Below are 26,194 nucleotides of genomic sequence, written 5' to 3'. Positions count from 1 at the left end.
TGGAAGAAGTTAGTCTAATCTCAAGAAAAGGGAAAGGCTGTGGATGTGGTCTACCTTGACTTCAGTAAGGCTTTTGACACCATTTCCCACAGCATTCTCCTCAAGAAACTGGCTGCTCATGGCTTTGACTGGCGCACGCTTCGTTGGGTTAGAAACTGGCTGGATAGCCGGGCCCAAAGAGTCGTGGTGAATGGAGTCAAATCCAGTTGGAGGCCGGTCACTAGTGGCGTTCCCCAGGGCTCGGTACTAGGGCCAGTTCTCTAATATCTTTATCAATGATCTGGATGGGGGCATCGAGTGCACCCTCAGTAAGTTTGCAGATGACACCAAGTTAGGTGCGTGTGTCGATCTGCTCGAGGGTAGGAAGGCTCTGCAGGAGGATCTGGATAGGCTGCACCGATGGGCTGAGGTCAACTGCATGAAGTTCAACAAGGCCAAGTGCCAGGTCCTGCACCTGGGGCGCAATAACCCCAAGCAGAGCTACAGGCTGGGAGATGAGTGGTTGGAGAGCTGCCTAGCAGTGAAGGACCTGGGTGTATTGGTCAGCTGAATATGAGCCAGCAGTGTGCTCAGGTGGCCAAGAAGGCCAACAGCATCCTGGCTTGTATAAGAAGCAGAGTGGCCAGATAATCACTAGGGAAGTGATTATCCCCCTGGCCTCTGGTGAGGCCATACCTCGAGTACTGTGTTCAGTTTTGGGCCCCTCGCTACAAGAAGGACATCGAGGTGCTTGAGCGGGTCCAGAGAAGGGCGACAAAGCTGGTGAGGGGCCTGGAGAACAAGTCCTACGAGGAGTGGCTGAGGGAGCTGGGCTTGTTCAGCCTGGAGAAAAGGAGGCTCAGGGGCAACCATATCGCACTCTACAGGTACCTTAAAGGAGGCTGTAGTGAGGTGGGGGTTGGTTTATTCTCCCACGTGCCTGGTGACAGGACAAGGGGAAATGGGCTAAGTTGTGCCAGGGGATGTTTAGGTTGGATGTTATGAAGAACTTCTTTACCGAAAGGGTTGTTAGGCACTGGAATGGGCTGCAAAGTGGTGGAGTCACCATCCCCGGAGGTCTTTAAAACATGTTTAAATGTAGAGCTCAGTGATATGGTTTAGTAGAGGACTTGTTAGTGTTAGGTCAGAGGTTGGACTCAGTGATCTTGGAGGTCTCTTCCAACCTAGATGGTTCTGTGATTCTCTGAAATCAAGACATGCACTTAAACAGAGGTGTTTTTTTTGTGATTTGTTTTTTTTTGCAATCATATCAAACATAACATCATACCTGGTACTCAGTTTTATATACAAGTCTTATGACAGTCTTTACAACAAATCTACTTCAGAGGTTATTCAAAACCTGAACACAACATTATTTTCAATCTTACCAGCCTCAGTATTATTTACAGAGATTAATGCTATATCCATTTTTACAATAATTAGAGACACATCATATAACTTTATTTTTTTATTTGACAAGCAGCAGTATCATGTTCGTTTTTTTTATTTTTTTTTTTTACATTTTAATGTAGATACAATTATTAGGTTATCTGTCATATTACAATATTTAGTTTTTTTTTTTTTTTTTTTTTTTTTACTTTGTCTTAAGATACATTAAAAAACATCAACTGCAAACGTGAAAGGGAAGGGGGGAAAAAAAAAGCATGGTACCCAACCAAATTTCCACATTTCAGCAATACTTCACTCATTCTTTTAGTAAAGTTTTAAGAAATGTCATAATGACATGAGCTTGAAATATCTATAGGCATTTTCATTGACGCTCATGACATGGCACTGGTGATGTTGTAAACAGCAGAAAAACAGGGGCTGCCAAGTGACCAATTATGGAGGCACAGGCCTGCCTCTTCCCACAGGAACACACCAAACAGTGACAGCAATGATCTCCTTACAATCATACCTGCAGGATAGCAACATCATGCTACGTAACTGTATTCGTCTGCAGAGGCCTGGCTTCGTTCTATGTACTGTTTGTCTATCAGAACTTCAATACACTTCTTAATCATGCTGATACTTGGGTTAAACCTAGCTCTTGATTGGCTAATCACCTGCAAAAGAAAGACAAGTTTCATGTATTATTTTCATTTACAACAGTTATAAATGCAACAGGAAACTCACTAAGCACTTCAAGGAAAAAAAAACAAACAAACAAGAGTTTACATTTCTTTTAAAGACAAGATTAAATAAATACAGGACAGTTAATTTATAACAATAAACAAAGCATCTCTGTACAGTAGTGTAAAGAGACTTAAACTGACTGCTTAACTCATTGGTTCAGTTTGCATATTAACCACATTTTTTCAGTCCTCTTGCTTGCTTAATTTGTTCTGGTACAAGTGAGGATAAATATCCAAATTAAAATTGATCTAACATTTCTTCACTTACTATTAGTAGAGTTTAAGCAAAGTGAAAGCATTATAAAACCAGCTGTGTCTTTTCCAGTATCTATGCTGGCTCTTCCTAGGTTGTCTTTTACTTCCATTTATATACTTGTGTTGTTCTGTAATATTTAATGTGTGGACTCCCAAAAGGCTTATGAATTTGTGGACTTGCCTTCAAGTCTTACTTGGAAAATAAATGCCAATAAATGCCAATGCAATAAATACATTAATGTTAGTTTTCACAATAGTTTATACAATTATAAATGGTTAAATTTCAGTTGACCAGATTTCTCAGAACTATTTCTAAACCTGAACACAATTTTCCTCTCATGCATCACCACCTTTGTTATTATGAACAGATAGAGAAGACATTTTCATTTAATAAAGTTTTGTGAATCCTGTGTTTTCTTTATAGCATTACAAACAGTAACTGACATGCATGCAGATAAATAGCAAATTCTCCTAACGTTGGACTAGGACCTTATAATAGGAGCTTATTCATTCTTTATTAACAGTTTAAATTCATTAAAAATGCAACCTATCATCAGAGACTGTATTGCACTAGGCAATCAAATTTGTAAGACAAAATAAGGTTTACTTTTAAAAATTTATTTTATGAAGTTACACTACAACATTGCTGTCTCAGTTGCCACCCTATTATGATGTGAGCTAGATTTGTTGTGCTTTGTCTACTAAATTCCAGCCCACACCTGGCCCTGAAAGGCACCAGAACAACTGAAGCAGTGTGAATGGAAGCACTGACATCCTTTTCCATACAATTTGAGACTATTAGGATGAGTCTTTATTTATGTCACTAAAGATCCTACAATTTGGCAAGTTCAATCCGGCTATGCTGGAACTTTTTAACAGATACAATAAAAAAAATATTTATGATAAAAACAAATCTATATGTGCATTACAGAAGAAACAGCAGCTGCTGGCTAAACTTCAGATCTCTCTTAATAGTTTTGAGTTCTGTGCGTTCTCTTCTAGATAAGTGAGGAAATGGCGTGTAGCAACAGAATATGGAACTTGGACAGTTTTTCACATTAAATTTTTGTGGCCAACTTGTAGAAAAGAAAATTACTATTACTTTCTCCTTTCTACTTCCTGGCAGTGGGAAGTGAGGGAAACGAAAGACCTAACTACTCAAGTGTTAGAATATATTTAGCCTGTAGTTTCATGTTTGTTCTGTAAAGAAAGTGATTTTTATTTCAGCTGGATTTCCTGTTTTCTTTACAACTTTTCATGGCTGGCATTGTCCCAGCTCCAGTGAGGAGCTGGAGCTCTCTGTTAGCCAACAGAACTCACCAGGTAAAAATCACCCAGCAGAACAAACAGAAAGCTCAGAAGAGATAGTTTTGTTGCGCTAGCAGCCAACAGTCTGGTAAGTTCCACAGCAGTTCAAATGAGATGAAACTTGGTGCTAACAAGCTATTAGATCAGCTCAAATTTCACCTAATTTCAGCCTCACTCAGACTCATTGTCATAACCAATACTTCATGTATTATTCAGGACAGTTAGATCTGAAGACAGAATTTTGTATTAGTAGGTTTGTTGTTTGTTTTTTTTTGCAATACAGGTCAGTCTACTGAGAAAGCTGAGCATGTTCAACCTAAAACCACCTAGCAATCTGGGCTTACTCATTTAATATAAAGCAAAACAAGTTACTGATCTCAATGCAGATGTAACTAGGTAAAATTTCCACCTATCATGAAGTTTTCATTTTTAGCGCTAAATACTCAAAACCTGTCTCCCCACAATTTGCTCTACAGTCTGGCAACAGTTTCTGAAGTACCCAAGAGTCCATCTGTATCCTAGACTGCAGCGTAGATATCTAACAGATTTTGAAGAACCTAGCTCATATGTCCTAGTTAAAGTTTAGCTGAGGAAGCATGAAGATTGGCACAAATTCAAACAGCTAAAAATCACGAAAAATCAACTCTAATGGATTTTTGTACTGCTTCATGTTACTGCTTGAAGTTCTACAATTGTTAATTTAAGATGACATCAGGTCTCCACAGTACATTGTAACATAGATAAGAATTATTTAGAAGTCTAGCCTTCAGTTTTTACTTATATTCTGGGGGGATTAGAACATTAAATATTAAAAACTGGGAACTACAGACTAAATGAATAAGGACATGATTTTCATAAATTTATATGTCATAAATTTAGTTAAAAGATAGGGTAAAAAAAACAATACACATTGATGTGGCTGGTGATAGATAAATGGAGCACAAACTTTACTCTGTACTGTTTTTTTAAGCTGACTAGTTATCAAGATACTCACTTTTCTGGAAAAACTTGAAAAATCTCCTGATGTTAATAGACTGTACTATTCTGCAAGAGTACTGCACGAGCAAAATGCAGCATAAACATGTCAGATACTGCCTCCTGAGCTGGACAAAGGAAAAAGTAGTTTTTCTGTTTCTAAGCTGTTCAAGTTTGTTCTCTCTTCCACCATTTAAACGGGTTTCAATTAAAGCACACTTTGAAAACTTTTTAAAGTTGCGAATATGGGGGAAAATAATTTCAAAGATAAAACAGGGCTTGCCTACCATTTTCTAGTTTTAATATAGAAATCTTAGAGGATTTCATCATGATTGCATGAATTTAAGTAATAGAAGAGCAAATAACTGAAGATTTTGAGAAGTAATCAAGGCCTATGCTTCCTCATCTTTTACATGTTCGAAATCAAATTTCTTAAATTAAGCTTGCTTTCAGAGAGTTTGCGTACAAACACTATTTATTTAAAGATTCAAAACCTTTCATATGTCTCGTGTTACCAGTCAATATGAAAGCTCTGACTTATAAGCTCTCTGTAGCTGCTTATTTCGCTTAGGAAAATAATAAAAAATAATTGGTAACTATGGTAAACTGTTTTCTCCATCACCACAGGACGTAAAGAATACGGAAGACCTCAAAATGATGGAATGCCTCTCCACCACATTCAAAATGGACCAGAAAAGCAGGAATCTTTATTTCCTCTCCCACCAATCTGCTCTGAGGTTGTTATCCAGCAAAGCTTGGGAGACACAAGAATGACTTGGAAGGTTGAGAAAAACTAGGGACTAGCTGGTATGAGTGAAGGTTAGGTTGGAATAGGAAATGTAATTAGGCAGGCAACTATCACAGATGGAAAAGTAGAAGAAAAATGAAAGAAACAGCACCTTTTTCTAAGCCAGTCCATGACAGTTCACAGATCATTATTTTAGAATATTAAAAAACTAGACAACTGTACTGCTAGTAAAATAAAGATTAAGAGGTGCTTGTCTACATATTCAGACAACTTTTAAAATATAAGCCATGAATTAGAACAAAATCCAACTTTACAATTAGAGCTCCAAATTGGCTAGGTGCTTCTGTGGAAATGTAACGTCTAGAATATCCATACTCAAATGTCTTCAACTGAACCTACAGCTCTGGCAACGATTCCTATAGGACACAACATCTGCAGGCATAGAACCAGCCAACTGGAAAGAGCAAGCACAGAAACGCTTAATGCTTTAGTGCTAAGACATATTTACAGGGCTGAGTGATCACAGGTAAGTGCCCCAGTGCTATGGTTCAAAGTAGACTCCATTGGAATTCTCATCAATTTCACTGAAGTATTAGTTTTGACATTGGAGTTTTGTGGTCAGATGTTTTATCCAGCTATCCTGAAGATTTTCCTCAAAATCATGCTTAAGAAGAGGATTTTTCTCTTACCTCCTGAATAAGAGCATTATGTCGCAACACTTTACGTGCTTTCATGATACGGACTATAGCAGCTTGAAGATACATTTTTCTATCTTCATCTACAGCGCTTCTGGTCTGTTCCATCTCCTGCGATATAGGAAGAACGGTAAAGCTTCAAATATAATAAGATCAATAAACACATCATAAAAGTACCTTGAATCTAAACTTTTTACTTTATTAAAAGTATTAAAAGTACTTTATTAAAAGTATTAAAACTAATATAAAAACCTAGATAAAGATCAATGTAAAGCACTTCTGTAAATCAAGAACACAAGGTTTCATGGAAGTCAGCAGGTAGGTAGGAGGAAGCCAGCCAAATCAGATTTTGCTATGGTGAAAAGTGGGCAAAATTTACTATAAGATACTGAGTTTATCAGCACATACACCTCTTGTATATATGTCTATGTCTTAGGAGATATAGAAGGAACCTGGATTATCGAAATTTGAGTTGATTATAGTTGATAAAGGATGCAAAACCATATGAAAACAGAGTTCATTGGCGCTGCTGTTTCCAGAATAAATTACTTTTATAAACACTACTAACAAAAAAAGTCTCACTAGATAAGACAAGGTGAATGTCAATTCAGTTTGGTACAAGAGGAATAGTTCTTGTTCATTTTTATTTCTTATTCCCCAACCCATTTTTTTTTTCTACCTATACTTTAAGTACAGAAAAAATTGCAGTGCTTAAACTGTAAACTTAAACAATGTTTTCACAATGATGTAAATCTTTACAGAGACCCTTTTATCTGCTTTTATTAACCTAATACCATCAATTCAATTTTAGAAAAATAAGCTTCATAAGCTGTTCAGTCTACAAACATCAAAGAATACTTGCCTGTGGTGTGTCTTTCTGCATTGATGTAGTAATTTTAAATTTTGTTCGTTTACTGCTGAAGTTCATATTTAATGAAAATGTAGACTCTGCCTCTACATCTTCCTGCAATAAAGAATCTTTTTAAAAAACGGAAATGGAACCAAAAACGAATAAGCAGCAAGGATTTACCAGGATAACAGTTTACTTAAAAAAATCAAAGGTAGGAGCTTGCATACAAACAATTTCAGTGGATTTTTAGGTGAAAATTCTAAAGAGCCGCCTGAATTAGGTTAGTTTTTAAAGTTACAGTTTAACTAACCTAGAAATCCAGTCTATTTTACAAAACACTATAAAGAACTCTGATACACATGAGTACTGTTAGTAAGTCAATATTATGAATAGAATAGTTCCAGTCTGAAGGGGCCTACAAAGATCACTGTCCAGCTGTCAGACTACTTCAGAACTGACCCAAAGTTAAACTATCATTAAGAATGTTATCCAAATTCCTCTTAAACATGGACAGGCACAGCGCATCAACCACCTCTCTAGGAAGCCTGTTCCAACATATACCTACCATCTTGGTAAAGGAGTTTTTCCTAATGTTTAGTCTGAACACTAAGAAAAACTTCTTTACTGAGAAGCAATTAAAGCAATTTCAGTTTTAATAATTGAACAGCTGTTTTAAGTTCTGGTTTAATACTTCAACAGTTTATCTTAGTTGGAAACACTCTCCTTTTAAACACATTTTTGTCCCTGCAAAGAAAGTAGGATTTGCATTTATTTATGGCAGAGCCTCAAGAGAGCAAGCTATTACTTTCACAAACATTACTAAAGTTGCCTTAAAGAACTTAAGGAAAAAAAACTAAACATTTTATGTTGTATCAGAAACAGTTGATGAACTGCAACTTCTACAGTTCCACAACTGTATGCAATTTCTCTTTTTTTTTTCTCATCTGGATCTCAATTTTTTCCCCTACATATGTCAAAGTCCATTTCTTTCAATAAATTGTAACTATTCCCAGCAGTCCCAACACCTTTGCATTCAACTAACACGATGACCTGAACAATCTTTCCAATTTCCAGGCAAGAGTCTGTACAAGTATTACCAATTTCCAGCAGAACACAGTTACCAGGCTTCTTAGACTTTGGAATCTTGCCAAACTATGGTTGCCTCAAGTGCAAATACTTGAGCAAACTCTTAAGCAAACACTGTCAATATTTATTTACAAAATATACCAAATACTATTACTTTTAATTTTATATTCTGCAGACATTCTGTATTAGAATATAGTATCTAGTAATAGTATAGAAAATTTAATATGAAAGGGCAAAGATCAACAGCTTTAAAAATGTCTAAAAACTTTAGTACTGTTGTGTTTATTTGAGTATAAATATATTGTTTAGTTGAGTATAAAACAAAACAAAACCAATAAAGATTTTGTCAAAAGTTTGTTTAAAAAAAAAAAAGAACAAGCAAAAGCAAACTGCAGTATATAATACATTGTACTTTGCTGTGCAGCTCAGACATAGGTAGAGAGAAGTCAGTATATTTAATTTCACTGCTTAAGCCACTGAATTTCACTGGCTTATCCAATGAGTAAGCTGACAGACTGCATACAGATCAGCTTTCAAATTGCTGGATGGAGTGCAAAGAAAACAGAATTAGGAAATATGTTTGAATACAGCAGCCTGTAAGTTAAAGAACCAGAAAATGCAGTGGTAAACTTTAAAAAGTAAAAGGATTGGAAAGCTATACCATTCAATCTTCAATGACATATGCTTAAAGAAACTAGATAAACCTTATATGGCAAACATAAATAAATGTAAATCCTTTAAATAATGGGCAACTTTCTAAGATGATGAAAAATCTCACTGTTTTCTGTAATAGCTCCCAGTGTTATATTTCACCCATGGTTTAACAGACATCTTCCCAGCCACTGTTCCAACCTGAGCTCATTTCTAGATATTGGAAGCATGTCCTATGCTTCAGCCAAGCATCAGATCTTCCTTGCGATCTCACTTTCCATTTTCTAACATTTTCCTGGTTAAAAAAAAAAGCAGCTATCAGAGCAGCTTTGGATTTCTTCTCGTAAGCCAAGTGAACAGCTTATCAGTTTTTTCTGCTTGATACTGTCTGAGTAACTTTGGCTTTCTGGGCTAGCTGTAAGTGCATACTAAAGTTTGTACAGTATGCAAAGGCACTTCTGTAGCATTACTTACGTAACAGACTTCGGTGCCCTTCACTGCATGGGGAAAAAAGGTAAGTGATTTGATGTCATACAGAAGTGTGAGGCAGAGTCGGTAATAGTACCTGTATGAACCTTCGCCTTAACCACAAACGAAGCTCAGATATTATTAGAACTCCATGAAACTCATGGAATGACAGCGTTTGGCAAAATGCAGCAAAAATCCTCTCACACAAGCCCTCCTTGCTCTCTGTCCTCCCTCCTTCTCCTGTAACGTGTCAGCCAGGAAGTATATGGTTGCTGTTACTTTCAGTCTCTTAATCCCACAAATTTATTTTAAGGATCTCTTTAAGACACTTTGATTTACTACTCAGGCTCCTTCCCATGATCCCACTACTTTGAAAGTGATGTATTTAAAGAGAATTTCCATCCAACAGTAGTGAGTTTAAAGACACATGGATTCAACAGGAACAATAAACAGTCCTAGTATTATTACCTTTTTTGCAGACCCTGCTTTTATAGGCATATAGAACAAAGATGGTCTACTTCTTCCCCTCTTTCCTTATAAATATTTATAATTGCTAACAAGGCCCATAATATATTTAAAAAAAAAAAAAAAGAGTTAATTGTTTTGTATTAAAAAAGCCCTCGACAAACAGTAGAATCAAAAGACTGAAAACATGAAACACTTTTATCATTACTGCATACCTTGTCTGAGTCATGGTTGATCATTTTGACATCGAGTAAGGATTTGATAGTTTTTGTCAGTTCCTTCTCATTCATTTGTGTACTGTCCTGAAGCTCCTTGTAACTGACAGTTTCACTGTTGTTGAAGGCAAGCAACACTGCCATTTGGTATGTTGTGACCATGGCTACATACGGTTTGCACAAATAATTCATTTTTACTTCACCTGTAATGATACAAGTAGTATTTTATAAACTGATTAACGTGCTGAAAAGACACCTGAAGCCTAACTGCTAGAGCTACTCATACAGTTCCTACACACATGCAATTCAGACCTCAGTATGGCATGGGAACATGAAAACCGATGTTGTAAATTTAGGCACACAGGATATGGTTTGCAAAAAAAGAACTCTGATTAATTATGAATACCACAACAGTGGTGTTTTCAGGAGAAAACTGAAAGCGTTGAATTTGAATAATGCAATACAATTTAAAGTAGTAAAAAAAAATCCAAGTACCCTCAGTGCAACACGCAAGCTTCACTTAGTAATAGCTTACACAGAATCACAGAATAGTGATTAAAAAAGGCACTGAAGAATGTACACTAAGGTACAACTGTAGTTTTCCCTGGATTTAACAAATCACAGGTAACATGCAGGTTTACAAACAAATTTTGGAAATACTAAATAGCAAATATAACTTAATGATGCAAAAATAATAAACTGACTTAATATGCAATGTAATGCTCCACCTCCAATGTTTGCCGTCATTTGACCTTTAACAAACAATTGCCAGTTGTACAAAGCATAAGTCAGCAAAGCGTTTGTTTTTACCTGTACAAAGATAATGTAACCAAGTAAGCTTCCTTCCACTAAAATGTTGACTGTAGAATAATTCAAACTGCAAAACAAGATGAACTTCAGTTAATCACACATACAAACTTACAGTAGTTTAATATCACACTAACACTTCAGCAAAGAAATACTGGTTTTATGCTCACTGTATTAGATACAGACCTTGCTGATAAGTTCATGACAGCACCTTCTTTTAGAAGATGGGTGATTGAGCACCAATTATTTAGTGAACTCATTGAATGCCAGTTGATGACTCAATCAAAAAGATTGTTGGGACATTCATACTCTCAAAGCATAAAATATTGTAGCTAAAAGTACTGTAACTCGACTGAATGCAACAGTTCCTCAGTGAAATTCAGAGCATTAATTCTAGCCAGGTGCCCCAAGAATAAGTTTTCTCCTTTGAACTGGCGAAACAGTGAAGCTAGACAAGCCACCCAGACTGAGCTTCTTCTGATACGCAAGCCCTTCTTTTCCAGTTTTTCAAATGAGGCACAACTCACAATACTCCTAAATGTTAAGCCCACAAAGAACAGCAATGTGTCATCAATTACCTTCTGTGGATCCCATGTTATCCACGGAATATAGGTTGGAAACTATTACTAAAATCAACTGCCACTTAATGCATCAGAAATAAAAGGAGAATTATTTAAGTTCTAACACTTAGTGGTAAAATGTGAAAAAGCTCCTTCACCACTGAAGCAGACATTTGCCAGTACAATTTAGATCAGATAGCAACTCAAGGCAGCATACAGCAAGTATAAAAACTGCTATATTTTTATACCTAAAATGTACTTCATCATTAAAATATATGCTAGCAAAGCTGAAATACACAGAGTATATGTTTTGAACACAAACACTGTACAGATAACTTTTAGAACAGAACAATATCATCAAAATTAATAAAATGTTCTACCCATACAAAACAGAAATAATGTTAAATAGCAAGAGAATATTTGGCCAAAGTAAAACCTTTAATGCTTTGAGAATTCTCAAAATTATGTTCAAAGAAGTTTGCATGAGTTTGATTTTGAACAAAATGTGGCTCATACAAAATACACGACAAGAAAGCGGTATCTGCTTTTTAATATACCAAGTCTATTCAATTTTAATATTACTTTTTAGATTATATAAATAATTGGTTAAAATCATTTGGAATTGTTTTTAAAGTTAAGAATCAAGTCAGTTCACTTGATTGTATTTAGTAACATTTTCCTCTTCGATCACTGAGTGTAGAAAACAGAAGAAATAAAAGTTACACAAATACATACATAGAAATCAAGATATCATTTGGGTGACCTTTCCAAATTTCATATAACTAGAGAAAGGGTAGCCTTGATCTACAATCGAAATGAAATAGCTCAGGTTTTCCTCTGTTAGAGTGATCATCATAGTGTTTTTTTTTGCAGTTTTGACATTTTCCACATGTTTACAAGAAGCCTCCTACTAACCTACCATCTGTACACTTTTTTCCAGTTCCTGAGGAATTGCAAATGTAGAAGAAGGAGCCTGAGTTAGAGGCCATGCACCAGCCTAAGGGTATCAGGAAAAATGAAAGCATTAACATTTTCATACAATATATATATCAAGAAAAAAAATAACACCACTAAACAGTTTTACAATGTATATTGTCATAAGACGCTCACCTGAGACCAGAAGTTTTACTGCTCATTATACATGTCCCGGTGAGACAAACTCAGGTAAAAAACACAAGGCATTTTGCATCACTACTATTTAGTGTGCTAACAGGTTAATTTTAAAAATTAAAACTAGGAAAACAAATTATTCCACACTGATCACAAGGTGTCATATAAGAAGTGTTCCTAGTTAGAAAAGTATTTCATTTGTTATCAAAAAAAAAAAAAAGTACAGATAACTCAGTAATAATAAACATACATTAGTACCTGTAGAACATATATCTGAAAACTAATTCCCAAATCTATAATCGTGTCTTGGTTTTTGATAAAGTTGTTGAATTTATTGTTGAGATCAGCACTAACACTCATGTCTGTATACATTCGATGAAGCTTGCTGGTAAATTCATAACCACAGGCTTGCTGTGAAAAAATAATTGTAAGAAGTTTCATTGTGAAAACAATACCTATGAAATAAATATTGCACAATCATGCATTTATTACTATAATATGAATATCTAATTTTTAGAAGCGTTATACACTGTTTACAGGGAACACCAAGTATAATAGAAAACAAAAGCTATAAAAGAAAATTATCAAATTTATCTTATCTTTGTGCACACTAGTTTAGATGAACAATATAATTTCTTATAAAATTAAAAGATAAAGCTAGTTTATGACAGGCTGCTTGTGCTTTTACAACATAAAAAATGGGCTATTGAATACACTTCATAAACTGCCCAAAAATCATAAAAAAAAAAAAACAAAACCACACACACCAAAAACCTTGAATATTTAAGTGATAGTTCACAATGTATCTTTCATACACTATGAAATACTTCATTTTTGTTTTCAACTATTTTAAACAGAATCTACTGATTGCTAAGTTATCTCTGGCACCCTCTGCTGCTCCCTCTAAACATTACATTCTCTTACGCTTGTTTACTTTGCATTAGAAGAGGATTACATTACCTTTAGTTTATTAATCATGGCTTCTTCAGAGTCCATAGACATAGACAAACCATGAATTAACCTTTTTGCCAACATTCTGGCATAGAACTGCATGGAAAAAAAAATCACATATAAGGATTTTTAAAAGTGTAACCATATTCTTTGTGTAAAGTTTAGATTTGAATATCAATAGTTACCTTTTGGAATACATCTTTGTCATCAATGTATTTGAAAACGGTAATGAAACTTGTAAGTTTGTCTTCTACTTCATTCTCTGTCATTCCTTTTGCTGACTTCTTCAACAAGTTGTCACAGTATTTGGCCAGCTCAAGTTAAAAAAAGAGAAACCCAAACCTACTTGTCAAGCTTGAGAACACATGTATACCAAAGTACTCTTAAATTCTACATGAAGGTTAAAACATTAAGTAATTCACAGCCCATAGTCTCATATTCTATTATAAGGGCAGTATTCACAGGTAAAAGACACCAACTACACCCACCAAAAACACAAATTCTATATGAAAAACTGTAACTGCACCTTTTTTTTTTTTTGCATACCTTCAAATGTGCATGGGGGTTAAGTAACCACTACTGACATACACACCTGATGCTGACTTAGAGAAATGGATATTCGCGTGACAGTCCCTGTGCTACTTTGTTTGACAGTTATAAGGAAGTATTATGATTAAATTCTACAATACTTATCACTTACCAACTCAGGTGCTTTGCAGATCGACTTGGGCTCCCTATAGTTAACTACTGATGTCAAAGCCTACATAGGAACACAAAGCAAAGACATAAAATGGAAATGACTTGAAACTTTTTCTGTTATGAATTTTAAAATAGTTAAAAAAAATGTTCAGGTACAGACCATCCAAGAGCCTATGAAACTCAAAAGAAGCAATTAATAAAAGGATTTGGATTACAGCTGTGTGAGAATTTGTTGAATATTTTTAAGTTGAGATTTGAGTTGAAGTGGAAAAAGTAGAGGAATAGGAGTTAATTTCAAAAAGCAGGAGAGAGAATTAACTTTCTCTCTTTTGTTTACGTTAATTAGAAACTTAAATGCCGAAGTATGAAGGTTTTGGTATACAGCAATAAGAATGGTCTAAAATTATGGATGGAAAGAAACTAAGGAAAGCAGATGAAGATTTGAGCAGCCACACATCAACAGTAGCTTACAAGAGAACACAGCTTGATTTGAAGAACATACTTGGTATGCAGTAAGAAAGGAAAACTATTTTGGTTTTCAGATTTTTGTTAGACTAAAGAAAATTAAAAAATATATTGTTGAGAGTGATTATGTGGAAATTCGAAGCAGTGTGGTGCAAAAACCATGGTAGCCGAAGAAAGCCTGAATATGAGGAAATAGAAAAGGAAGGAGATAATGGCAGTTTGGAATTGGAAATTGCACGATAAAGATATCAGAATCATCAAGATTAGTTTATAAGCTATCAAATTTAACATTCTAGTTTATAAGCTATCAAATTTAACATTCAAGCTATCAAATTAACATTTTACATTAATACTGGTCTAAAAATATTGCACAACCATGTTCCTAGGAATTTAATCTGTTTTGTGACTTTAGCTTCCAAATTCAGTAAGACTTAAACTAGTGTGAGTACAGGAAATTACTTCTTGAATTGCTATATCACATTACAAAAAATTAATGCTCAAATGAACCTATGCAGAAAATACTATTATTATTATTAAAAAGAACTGACAAACAAGTTTTTGTAAAATGCCTCAACATTTCAGTATTTGACAATAGGTCCCTAGAATCCCTATGACAAAGGGATACATTATTTGACAAGAAATACGGAAATCTGAAGCTTAAAGCACTATTTTGTAATAATACTGGAGGTGACAATAGTAATTTTGATATTGACCATGGAAAACTGGCAACAGATTAATATTTTAAATATTTGTTGTAATAAAGATCACTGAAGTGAAGAACTGAAGTATTTCAGGAAAAAGTACACTGCCTGTGTACCAGTAAAAGTAGCTGTCAGTCTCCTTTTACTCCACCTTCTGGTAGAAGACTTTAGTTGCACTTGAAAAGTTGTACTGAAATAAGCATTCATTTTAAAATACTAAATAAATAATTTCTCAGTACCACAAAGACAGATGGTTACCTATCAACTCTATTATTGCTATCTTTGTCTCTATGCCTTTCTGGACTAGCCTTGGCTGAAACTTATCAAAAGCTTTGCATAAGACTAATTACAAACTCCGAATACTATAAACACCAGAAAAAGAGCAATGAAATGTATGCATACATCTTATGACTTAAAAATCTAGATAGGTAAGTATTACATTCACTCTCCAGGATAAAAGATACAATGATATATCTGGAAGAGTGGGATATTAACAAATGGATGAGATAAAATGTTCTTCTTTGAGAAGGAACCACCCAATCTTACAAGAACCTGGGCAAGCTCCAGTCCCTTCAGCATCTCATTGGTCCTCTGTTGGACTCTTTCCATGTCTCTCTTGTACTGGGGGGCTCAGAACTGGACACAGATAAGGCCTCACCAGTGCTGAGTAGAAAACCTTTTCCCGAGTTGCCAAAACTCTTGCAACACACAATTTGCCTATTTATTACCTTAAATTTATATTAAGTGGGTCAGCTCCATTTTTGTGTTTTGATTTTTGATTAAAAAGTCTTCCTTTCAGTAAAATTTTAAGTATTACCATGTTTTTCTTTGTACATGCCTTTTTTTTTTTTTCCCCAGTACTAGAATTTTGTCTATTTCACTGCATTTCCAAACTAGAAAAACTACATGAGAATTCTATCATTAAATGTGCTGGTGCCCTGAAGAACTCTGGTGAACCTGAAACAGGGTTTCACATTTTGTTTTCCAATGCTTTTTTTTTTTTTTTTATACTTAATAGGTTAAAATTACCTTGTCAAGGGCACTCATAAAGTGTTGATCACCATTCAAAACTGTGTTGATAAGTTGAACAAATTTACTATGCACTTCCAAAACTGACTCCACAAACTGAGTTGGCATCTAAAAAGGAGATAAAACAGAAAGCAAGTTATTAAGAAAAGGGTTATTATCATAATCATATCAAACATAATTATATCTACTTTAATTGTACTTTTTTTTTCTAATTATTCTTTCTGATAAAAAGTTAAAATCACTAGTAATTAAACCTTTGAGAGGATTGCTTCTGCAGTCATACTCTTGTACTAGTGTGCTTGAGCACATTTTTGAATTAAAAAGTCTATGGTTACATTAAGAGTCAATCACATATTTGAGTCTATACTGTTCCGATGCTATCTAATCTTTTCCATAACGACCGAACATAATTTATGAGCACTTTCAGAAATTGTTAATGGTAATATGTAAATACAGAAATCAAGTGGAAAGCTACTGAAATAAGTTAACTGTTTCTTCTACTGACTCTGAATACAGAAAGCTGGATGAGAGGTTTGAACTTTCCTACGTAGAAGAACAGCTACCAATCAAATTTAGTGTGCCACCTTTCAGCAAAATATTTTGTGTGGAAACAACTGATGTGAATTTAAGGAGCACCTGCACAGATCATATAGCAGGCTGCAATGTAAGAGTGTGCAATGCACTCACTATGTCACTTGACTCCCCAAGTGCATTATCAGGTCACACAGCAGAAACGTTTTGTTGCCAAAGTACTCCACATAGTGGAGCCAAGTATTTCACATTTGAGTTTACCTAGGTAAGGCTATGAATCACCCTCATGGGTCTGCATTGATTTCACTGTGGAGACACTATTAGCTTGAAAGAAGAGACTTGGTATACTTATTTTTTTGGAAATCAAAATATGCTACTAAATACTTCAGTCCATTTTCTGAAGGTACACAGGAGCTATGAGGAGTAAGCAGACTCCTGTGCAGTCAACAGAAGTTAGTTTGCAACAGCTCATATCTCTCTATTTTTTTAGACAGAAATACTGGATAGCTAAAGTCACTGTCCTACACTGAGCACAGATCTAGACAGCAAGATGTATAAATGTACAAAAGAGCTTCCATGTGGTGTTATATTTGTTTTCTCCTCTGAACAGTAATGTTCAAGGAACAAAAATTGATTTGAGTAATTTAAATACACATGAGTGAAAAAAAAGTTTAAACAAAACCACTTCGGTAGAGCAATTAAGCTACAGTATTTTCAAACGTCACATACAAACATGAAACTACAAAACTATTAGTGAAAAACACCACACTGAAATCAGGACAGGATGTCAAGTCTTTACAAATAACACATAGCTCAACTAAATCGTATCACTGGTTACTAACATATGAGAACAGCAAATGTCAGGGAAAAAAAAAAACAAACCAAAACAATAGAAAAAAAACACATACAACAAAAGGACCTACTTGCCACAACAGCATTAAACAAGCAACAATGAAAAATATCTATCTGTAGTTGCTTTGGTTAGATCACAACAATCAACTCTCAGGATAGGTATGTGTTGTACAGCTCAGATTGCTGATTAGAAACTACAATTTATGCATAAAGTTCCAAACCAATTTCATATAAACAAAATTAAAGAAACATAATATACTAAAAAGAAAAGGGTAAACATTTCATTAGGAATGTCAATCAAATAGGTAATTTCAGCTGCCTAAAGAAACTCACATTTTCCTGAGAAAGATTGCTGGTTGCTCTAAGGCCCTCATCATGGATATGGTTTTGAAGTTCCTGAATCATATGAGGTAAACCACTTGACACAGCACGAAGGAGAGTATACATATTTGCCATGTCTGCAACAGAGATACATTTTTATAGAATATGCTTAGAAACACTAAAAATCAACACTTACAATAGTATCATAATTTCACACAGAACTTTTAAACACTGAAACAAGACCAACTGTTTTGAAAAAAATATTTAACATACACTGAATCACCGACAAAAGAAGAAAAGGAAAGTGCAGGGCTAGTATTAACATTTACTGAGTACTGCCACTGGGACTACATTACTCTTCCAATAGTGCGTATCTAGGATAGACTCCAAAAGGACAGGTAGGCTGGTAAAGAAAAGTATTGTGCTAGTTTATTTTTAATCCTCTGCCTCCCTACGTCTCCCTTAGCAGCAGCCGACTAAGATCAGTTTTGATGTCTTCTTGACATTGTTTTCCTCCAACGGTGGCTTGAGATTTTTCTCAGGTAAGAAAATCTGTAAATAAGCAATGTCTGGTTTTATTAAATTCATGTAAAAAAAAAAATCCAAGCCATGATCAGTTGTGCAAAAACTCTTTGAAAGTTGATCACTAGTATTAAATACATTCTGCCTGTGAAAAATAATTTGTTTCACATAATAGATACCATCCTCCATGCAAGAATAACTATTCTTTCAAGGGTAAAAGGCATGTAGTTATCAGGAAGTTTTTTTTTTTTTTTTTTTTTTTAAAAAAAAAGGGGGAATATAAATGTAAGAACATCTGCTTCTGTAAAAAAGGATTTGGGAGGAGAGATCACAAAATTCAGGACAATAAAAAGTGGCTATGGAAAGAAGCCGAAATGTTTTATAATCCTGACCCGTCAAATGAAGATGAAGAAATCTGTAAAGATAGAGCCACTGGTTTACAAATGAAAACACAAGCATAAAATATGATTAATTCTACAGGACACAAGACTTCAGTGCGTTTTTAAGCTGACTATGACAAGGAAAGGGAAAGAGTTTCAGCCAAAAGAAGGCTTGTTCACAGTAAAATGCAAAGGAAGACTTAGACTGTATATTTGGGAGAATGATGACAACTTGAAAGGTAAAAGAAAAATCTCATTTTGAATTGAATTGAGTTTCTCAATGAGTAATATATATCAGCTGAAAATGGTTATGCACATCAAAGTTCACTGAATAAAAATAATAAATTGCAATGCTAAATGAATAAAATAAAAAACATTTCATGCTTTTTGAGATCGGTAAGTCTTACCACTTCTTTTCTCTTGTCTGATAATATTGTGACATTCTGCATGTAGAAACTGCAAGTGATCTGCTACCATTCTCTGTTGGCATTCATGAATCACTTTGCCATATGAGCTCGGATGCAAATATTTCCGACACCGCATTTCTTCATCTTTTAATCTACCTAAAACCTACAGACAAGTTTTTAAACTGAGAGCAAATGAAATACTAACAAACAGCTTAGATCCATGAATACAGAACAGTATAAATACATAGAATAAGAGACAGAAAGAGACAGAAATGAGTAACCAAAGGGTAAAAATGAACTCGCCCAAGATGCTGAATAATTGAATTTGCTGATTTGAATCAGGCAGTTACTGAATTAACATGATCTTCTATTTCTCAGTCACTACTGGAAATCTAATAGCATTCATTAGTCCTCAAAATTTCTTTTTCCTTTGACTTTGTGACCAATTTCTCCTACTACACTTCTTCTATTCCTTCTGAGCAAGTATGTACATAATATACATATGTAAATATAAAAATCAATTTTCTGTTCTAAACCCATTTGCTTGTACATAAACATGTACAGATCTACACCTGAGCTATTCAGAAAAACTCTCTTTACAATCTCAGTGAATGAAATAGGTATTACCATAAAAGAAATCACGAATATCTGACATAAAGGTATTTTTAACTGGTAAATATGAAAGGATGCTAGGGAGACTAGCACAACTGCAAAGCACTAATAAGCAAGATAAATCTGCATTTTTTTGTGGTTCAGTTGAAGCCTTAGCCTGTCCCTGAATTTCACCTCAGGTGTTTAACCATTACATTATGCTTCTTACAGTTATAAGCAATCTCCCAACCTTATCTTCAACTTTTCCGTCTTGTTACTGTGAACAGCACAGCACCAAGGACTAACACCTAGTCTTATATTAATCTCTGCCTTCTCAACCACGGTACAGGTACCAAAACTTGACTTCATAAACCGCAAAACAAAATGAAAATATATAATCTTCAGAATATATAATCTTTAAAAAATGCTCTGTAACTACTCTACCATATAGTTTTCCCTAAACATTACACTGCTAAAACTCTCATGTTACAGATAAAGTGGTTTTATGAAAAAACAGAAGGAAAACAAAGTGAGAAAGCAATAAGGATCAAACTGCTGTTTTTTAAATATCTATATTTATTTTTACTTTTCATGCAATTTGTTTATCATTTATTATAGGTTGCTAGCTTCAAAATAATGTATTTAGGCAAAGTTATTAATCTATATTCAGATACAGCATGCCATCAGAATAATCTCAAACTGTAAGAAAGCACGAGAAAGAACAAATATGGAACAGAATAGGAACACATAAATCATTTATAAAATGGTAATCTTGTATTTCAGTCACTACACATGTACAGAAGAATCTCTTACCTTCTCCATGTATTGTGAGCAATTTGACTCTTGCAATAAATTTGAAGCTTCTTGTTTATAATACTCCCCTGTTTCATTCAGAAAAGGACACTCAAAAATTTCCTGATAAAACTAAAGGGGAGAAATATTTTTTTAAGTGCAAATAATGCAAATACTAGACTAACATTCACAATTCAGAATATAAATCAGAAATGTGTATCTACCTTTAGGGGGAATTTTTTCTTATACTGTTCAACATGAACAAAGGAGTTAATAACCCCATGGATTACTTTCTGGTTTGGGTCTTCTCCACAGCGATCACTGAAATAGTGAAAACAAACATTCATGAGAATGCAGACATCTAGGTGTAACGAATCTGATAGCCTAATGAAATAACTTAGTATTGGATGAAAACATTTTCTAGTAAATTCCTCTGTTTAAATTGGCCAAAAAAATAATAGGATTAATCTCAAAATAAATAAATACGCGGTTTCTTCTCTCCTGTATGTTTAAATTGTTGAAGTGGCAATTCATAAACTATTCACAAGCATTTGAAGATCATGAAACTTCCAAATATTTGCTAAGGATTTAAGTATTCCAACCTACATACATAGTCTAAGCAAGAACTTTAGAAGTTACATTAAGCTCCACCTCGTATCTGTAGCCTTCATTGAACAGATTACTTTCACACTCCCATCTCTGCCAATAAAGTAAGTTTTGCCAACATCACACCAAGAAGCCTAGTGTGTGCTTTTCAGAATATTTGCTATTCAATCAACATGCAGATGTCAAGTAGAACAAATAATGTACTTGGCACAATCTTTACTCATATGTTGGAAAAGGAAAGCCTTGCATTTTCCAGTCAATTTCTTAGCTTCAAGCGAGTGGGCTCAAATAAAGTAAACATTCTCTTTAGTTCCATTCAGTTGAAAACAAAAGTAATGTCAAAAAAAAGTGTTTTGCATGCTACAATTAGCAGTGTTCATTCCTTTGCGAAGACTGGAAATAACAGACCCACTCTGAGCAGCAGAGGCACTCCTGAAACATGAACTGTTCTAAAAAAGACTACCTTTCACATACACTTTGCCAAAAAAAAAAATCCTTAACTCCTACTTGTAGATAAGATTAAAATACTACTTTAAAAAAAGTATATTTACAGGCAAACATCCACAGCTGTAATTCCAAATGCTTTCAATATTTAAATACATTTATACACATATGTAATTGTAGATATAAGAATTTTACCGAGTCTGCACTGAAAAGAGAAAATCAGTTCTCTGTTGGAAACTGCTGTTGGCTCAGGAGAGTGGGTTACAGGAATGACTTAAAAATTAAAAGCGGGGGGGTGGGGTGGGGTGGGGGGCAAAGCCAGCGTAAACACTTCAAATCCAAGCATTAACATACATACATCTAGGCTGCAGGTGGAACAATGGAGAAATCATCTTTCCCTGCCTTTATTTTAGAATTGATGAAAAACATACAGAGGATGCCCATGAGAGACATCCCAGAGAGGTTTAAGAGGGCAGCCACAGCAGCAGTTACTGTGTTACACACACCACACCATATTCCTGTGTCCACATTATTGAGTGTATGTGTTGCTTCTAAATACCGCCGTATCCTAAGATCCTTAGATTTAAGCTCATGATGACTAGAAAGAATTTTCTTTCCCCTGGGGGATAGGAAGGCTTCCTCTGGTTCTGGCAGCTGAACCAGCACAAGAGGTCTGCTTTAGGGTACGTGTAATGACATCCCACATTCTTTCCAATACTCCTCTACTAAGTCTGTTTACATGATGCACAGGTGGCAGCACCTCATAGAAGAGAAGTGGGATGTGTAACACCAGACCAGGACCTGGAAGCAGTTCCATCCAGGAGGTGCCCAGCAGCACAGTAAGGCTGTGTGATGCATGAGCTCTGAAAACAACACAATGTCATGGAGTGGAGAAAGCTAGAGGACCAGAAGGTAAGCATATTGGACAGCTGGGCTCTGCCAAGAGATGGCGGAACCTGCCTCGGCATGCAGGTTTCTGGACCTGGAAAGACAGGGGTGATAAAGCACTGTAACTGAGGATGAACCAGCTCCCTGCTGCTTGATTCACAGACCTTAGCTCACATAGATGGTGCAGGAGAAGGGGCAGCAAAGGTCAAGACTAGGGAATTCAAAAGGCAACATATCATTAGAAGAAGTGTTTTGTTTTTGTTTCTTTGTTTGTTTTTTTTTTTTGAACAAAAAGTAGAGGCAGCAGACGCAGCTCTTGCCTGAGCTGCAAGGGAGAAGACAGGCTTTTAGATGCAGAGGCCATACAGCATAAAGGCAATAGAGGAAAAGGATGGCAATGCAGAGCTCGCCTTCCATGGGGGAAGCTGGGTGTACACAACAAAGAAGTAAGAATTAATAAGCTGGTGTTGAATAGGGTGGTAGTGAGGATGGGATTGCCAATCAAATGATAAACTTGCAACAAATTTCTTAGTATCAGGAAAATTACACACTGCTAGATTCACCCGATTTCAAGGCCTTCAGAATGGTGTAGTTTTCCTTCAGAATTGTGCTGTTTTAATAGTTAAATGCAGTAAGAAAAATAATAGAATAATTGCCAAGAAGTACTTCACAGATGCCAACACTCCCCATTCTTTTCCCTCATACTCACAGAATTTTAAGCAATTTAACCTAGGTTTCCTCTGGGTGAGCATTACACACCTACAGCAGAGTTATCACAAAATTTATTGACAGAACTATGTTATGAACTTCAGTATGAACCTGTCCTTCAAATGAGCCTATTTTCAGCTGTACAGTTTCCAAGATATGCAGCATATGTCTCCAAAGTATCACTCTCCTCAGTTCAGTAGCATCATCAGGTTTTTATTTACATTTATTGAACGCCTCTCAAGGAAACTTAGAGAACAAATGGGTAGTTTCAACAAAACTTGATAGAAGTCTCAGTTGTTGCAGAAGGTTTAAGGACTATTGTTATGAAAGTTGCAGTAATGAGAACTCGAATGAGACAAACTGGTGACCCAGGAGGTGGATGTTTGTTCTGCATACTTTCTGTGTGGTGGTAGTCAGCAGGCAGTACGGATGCAAATTTTTAGAGAAACAGCTGCCACCCAGTTTGAAGTAGGGATGTCACAAGACAGCGTGGGAGGATGGAAGAGAATGAAAGAATAATTTTTGGTGGGGAATCAAGCTAAAATATAAAGCACCAGAAATAAAAGCTCCTCCAGTTCTGCTGCTGATATGGTTCCCTTTTTCAAATTCAATGCAGAAAACTACAAAGCAAAAGCTCAAGGAAATTGAGCTGTTTTATTAACTCCATCTTGAGCCTTAAGACTAAACCTAACTGTGGAAGTTTAACACATACTGTACAGTGTACTATTATATCCATACAGCACACATTTAAAGGTCAATATACAATAATAAATCCTACATTCATTAAAAGAAGATTCCATTATTCAAGTGTTCTGCTGTGTCAGACCAATGGCCTGTCTAAAACTACAGAACGTGTCCTGAACCAGAAGAGCCTGTTTGGAACACTTTAAAAGAAATTATTAACTTCTAATAGATTTTCTTTCAAATGTTACGTTATTTGTATCAGCTTAGAGAGGAATAGGTTCAGTTAGTTAGAAAGTGTTAGTTGTGTTTAGTAGAGAAGCATCTCCTGGTTAGTCCGTGCTAATCACACCAACATTTGAGCTAGCACCTGCATAATTTCCAAATTATTTAAGAATTTCAGAGATGAATTTTCTCACAATTCAAGATCTTGTCGGCTTCCTGTTGTGTTGAAACAAAAATGCGTAAGTTGATATTCAGCTTGCCTTGTAGAAGGAGTGCTTGGGCTAGAGGGAGGGGGAAGAAAGTGTTATATTCAGAACTCTGTATTAAGAGAAGTGCAGTCAGACAAGACTGGCTTAAGTGATTTAACAACTCTCTGCTGTTTAAGGGGGCTAACACTACTCCCTTTTGCTCAGTCACAGGCTTCTGCATCCCCTCTTTCACTAATTTGGCACTCGTGTAAGTCTTTGCTGAACTGATACATCATGCCAATCCACTGAAATATTAAGACTAGATGGTTTCCTGTTGTATTAGCTGTTGAGTTGGATCAGTAAGGGCTTCGGTAAGTAAAGTCAGCACACGAAAGGTAGTAGGTAGGGTACTGCCTGCCGCTTCATGGCATTAGCAAACTCTTAGAGCTGTTTAACCATCTTGTTCCGTTGAACCACAAGTTACTATCTGTGCTTCTTCATTTTCACAGGCCCTGAGTGTTTAATTTCAATGTATTTTTAATAGGTAAAAGTTTATAGCTTCTAAAAACAGCGGACGTGTGTAAGAATTTAGTCAGTTTGTTTGGTTTTGGTTTTGTTCCCCCCCCCTTTAAATTCCAGTTCAACATATTCATAAAAACTGAAAGCAAAACACATGGCTCTGCTCTCCATATCTTTCCTGGTACAATAAAGACATAGTTAAAACATACTTTTATACACAGCCATTTGACTACTTTGTTGGTTATTAACTCTGTGTATTGTATTCTATGCAAAATCTTCTGGTATTAGAAGTTCAATTGTCCATCTATTTAAATTCTATTTTCTCTGTAAAATATATTTTAATAAATTAAATCATGCATGTTTTAATTACTAAAGACATCTGATGGATAAGTTTAAGTATATATATTAGTAATTTTATTAAGTTTATTATTTATTTTAGGTAACAATCATGCATACTCTTGTGCCTCTGATAGATGCACTTTATTAATATCCATTTCTTTAAGAACATTAATCCCTGATTTGCTGAACTCAACGCTAGAAGACATTTAACAGCCACTTGCAACAAAGACTTCAAAATTGTCTCTTGCAACCTGCATCAACCAGTGGACTAAGAGCAAAGAACAGCAACAGTACTGCAGTTACATGCAAAGACAATCTTCAGGATACAAACAGCAATCCCCCCATTTCATGGTATCAGGAAGAACAGCTGTAATACTAAGTTGTCTTATATAGTTCATTACATGATATACAGATCAAAAAATGACTAGAACAAAACTAATACAGATAGTTAGATAGGTATTTTTAGAAAAAGAGGTGTATGGGGGAATTACAGACCCAACTACTGTAGACAATGACTCAAGCTTTATTTAAAATGTTTGAAAATGTTTAACAAATAACATCAGCATGTTACCATCTCAAGATCTAACATCCTGTGAAGCTAATGACCTAAACATCCTTTCCAGGTCCACAGTTAGCCTCAAGGTAAATTTATACCATTACTTTTAAGCAGCATCAGATGTCTGCTGAAAAAAACATTAAGATTTCTGCTTCCACCTCTCAATGAAATATTCAGTTTCACTGCACTTGATGTAAAAAGGCAGAATTTTATTCACCATGAATTAGGGAATCTTCATTTAGTAAATATAAAGCTGTAGTACAATTGTTACGGTAAACATATGAAAGAAGGTACATTAGCACTGGTTACAAAGAAAGCATGGTTCAACAACCAGAAGTGAATATCTCCTGGCTTCAGAAATACCACCTGAGAGAAACATCCTGCCAGTTATTAAGTCTTCAGAAATCTAATTCAGGAAGGAAAAGAAAACGCTCTAATATTGAGATCAGTCTTCCAGTGCTTTATGGATACAGCTTTTTGGCTGATGAAGTC

At 35.3% G+C, this 26,194-nt stretch overlaps 1 protein-coding gene across 4 annotated transcripts in view; it reads right to left on the bottom strand.

The window, feature by feature from the left end:
- Positions 1-1,545: 1,545 nt before the first annotated feature.
- The window catches only part of CUL2 (cullin 2), a 46,416-nt gene continuing 21,767 nt past the window's right edge, over positions 1,546-26,194 (bottom strand). For 3 of the 4 annotated variants that reach the window (XM_068673530.1, XM_068673528.1, XM_068673529.1), the window contains exons 7-22: positions 24,295-24,381; positions 20,773-20,869; positions 20,570-20,680; positions 19,166-19,328; positions 17,869-17,993; positions 16,153-16,260; positions 13,959-14,018; positions 13,444-13,572; positions 13,268-13,354; positions 12,566-12,718; positions 12,117-12,194; positions 10,641-10,707; positions 9,831-10,033; positions 6,958-7,059; positions 6,090-6,206; positions 1,546-2,045 (exon numbers count right to left, since the gene is read on the bottom strand). In XM_068673530.1, coding sequence (XP_068529631.1) covers positions 1,914-2,045; positions 6,090-6,206; positions 6,958-7,059; positions 9,831-10,033; positions 10,641-10,707; positions 12,117-12,194; positions 12,566-12,718; positions 13,268-13,354; positions 13,444-13,572; positions 13,959-14,018; positions 16,153-16,260; positions 17,869-17,993; positions 19,166-19,328; positions 20,570-20,680; positions 20,773-20,869; positions 24,295-24,381 — 1,819 coding nt within the window. In that variant the 3' untranslated portion in view covers positions 1,546-1,913. The remainder of the gene's footprint in view (positions 2,046-6,089; positions 6,207-6,957; positions 7,060-9,830; positions 10,034-10,640; positions 10,708-12,116; positions 12,195-12,565; positions 12,719-13,267; positions 13,355-13,443; positions 13,573-13,958; positions 14,019-16,152; positions 16,261-17,868; positions 17,994-19,165; positions 19,329-20,569; positions 20,681-20,772; positions 20,870-24,294; positions 24,382-26,194) is intronic. The other variant, XM_068673531.1, reaches the window with a different exon arrangement.

This window comes from Anas acuta, chromosome 2 (genome assembly GCF_963932015.1).
Source record: "Anas acuta chromosome 2, bAnaAcu1.1, whole genome shotgun sequence".
NCBI classification, from domain to species: domain Eukaryota; kingdom Metazoa; phylum Chordata; class Aves; order Anseriformes; family Anatidae; genus Anas; species Anas acuta.
The sequence above is the reverse complement of the archived record's forward strand: the minus strand, read 5'-3'. Positions and strand labels throughout refer to the sequence as shown.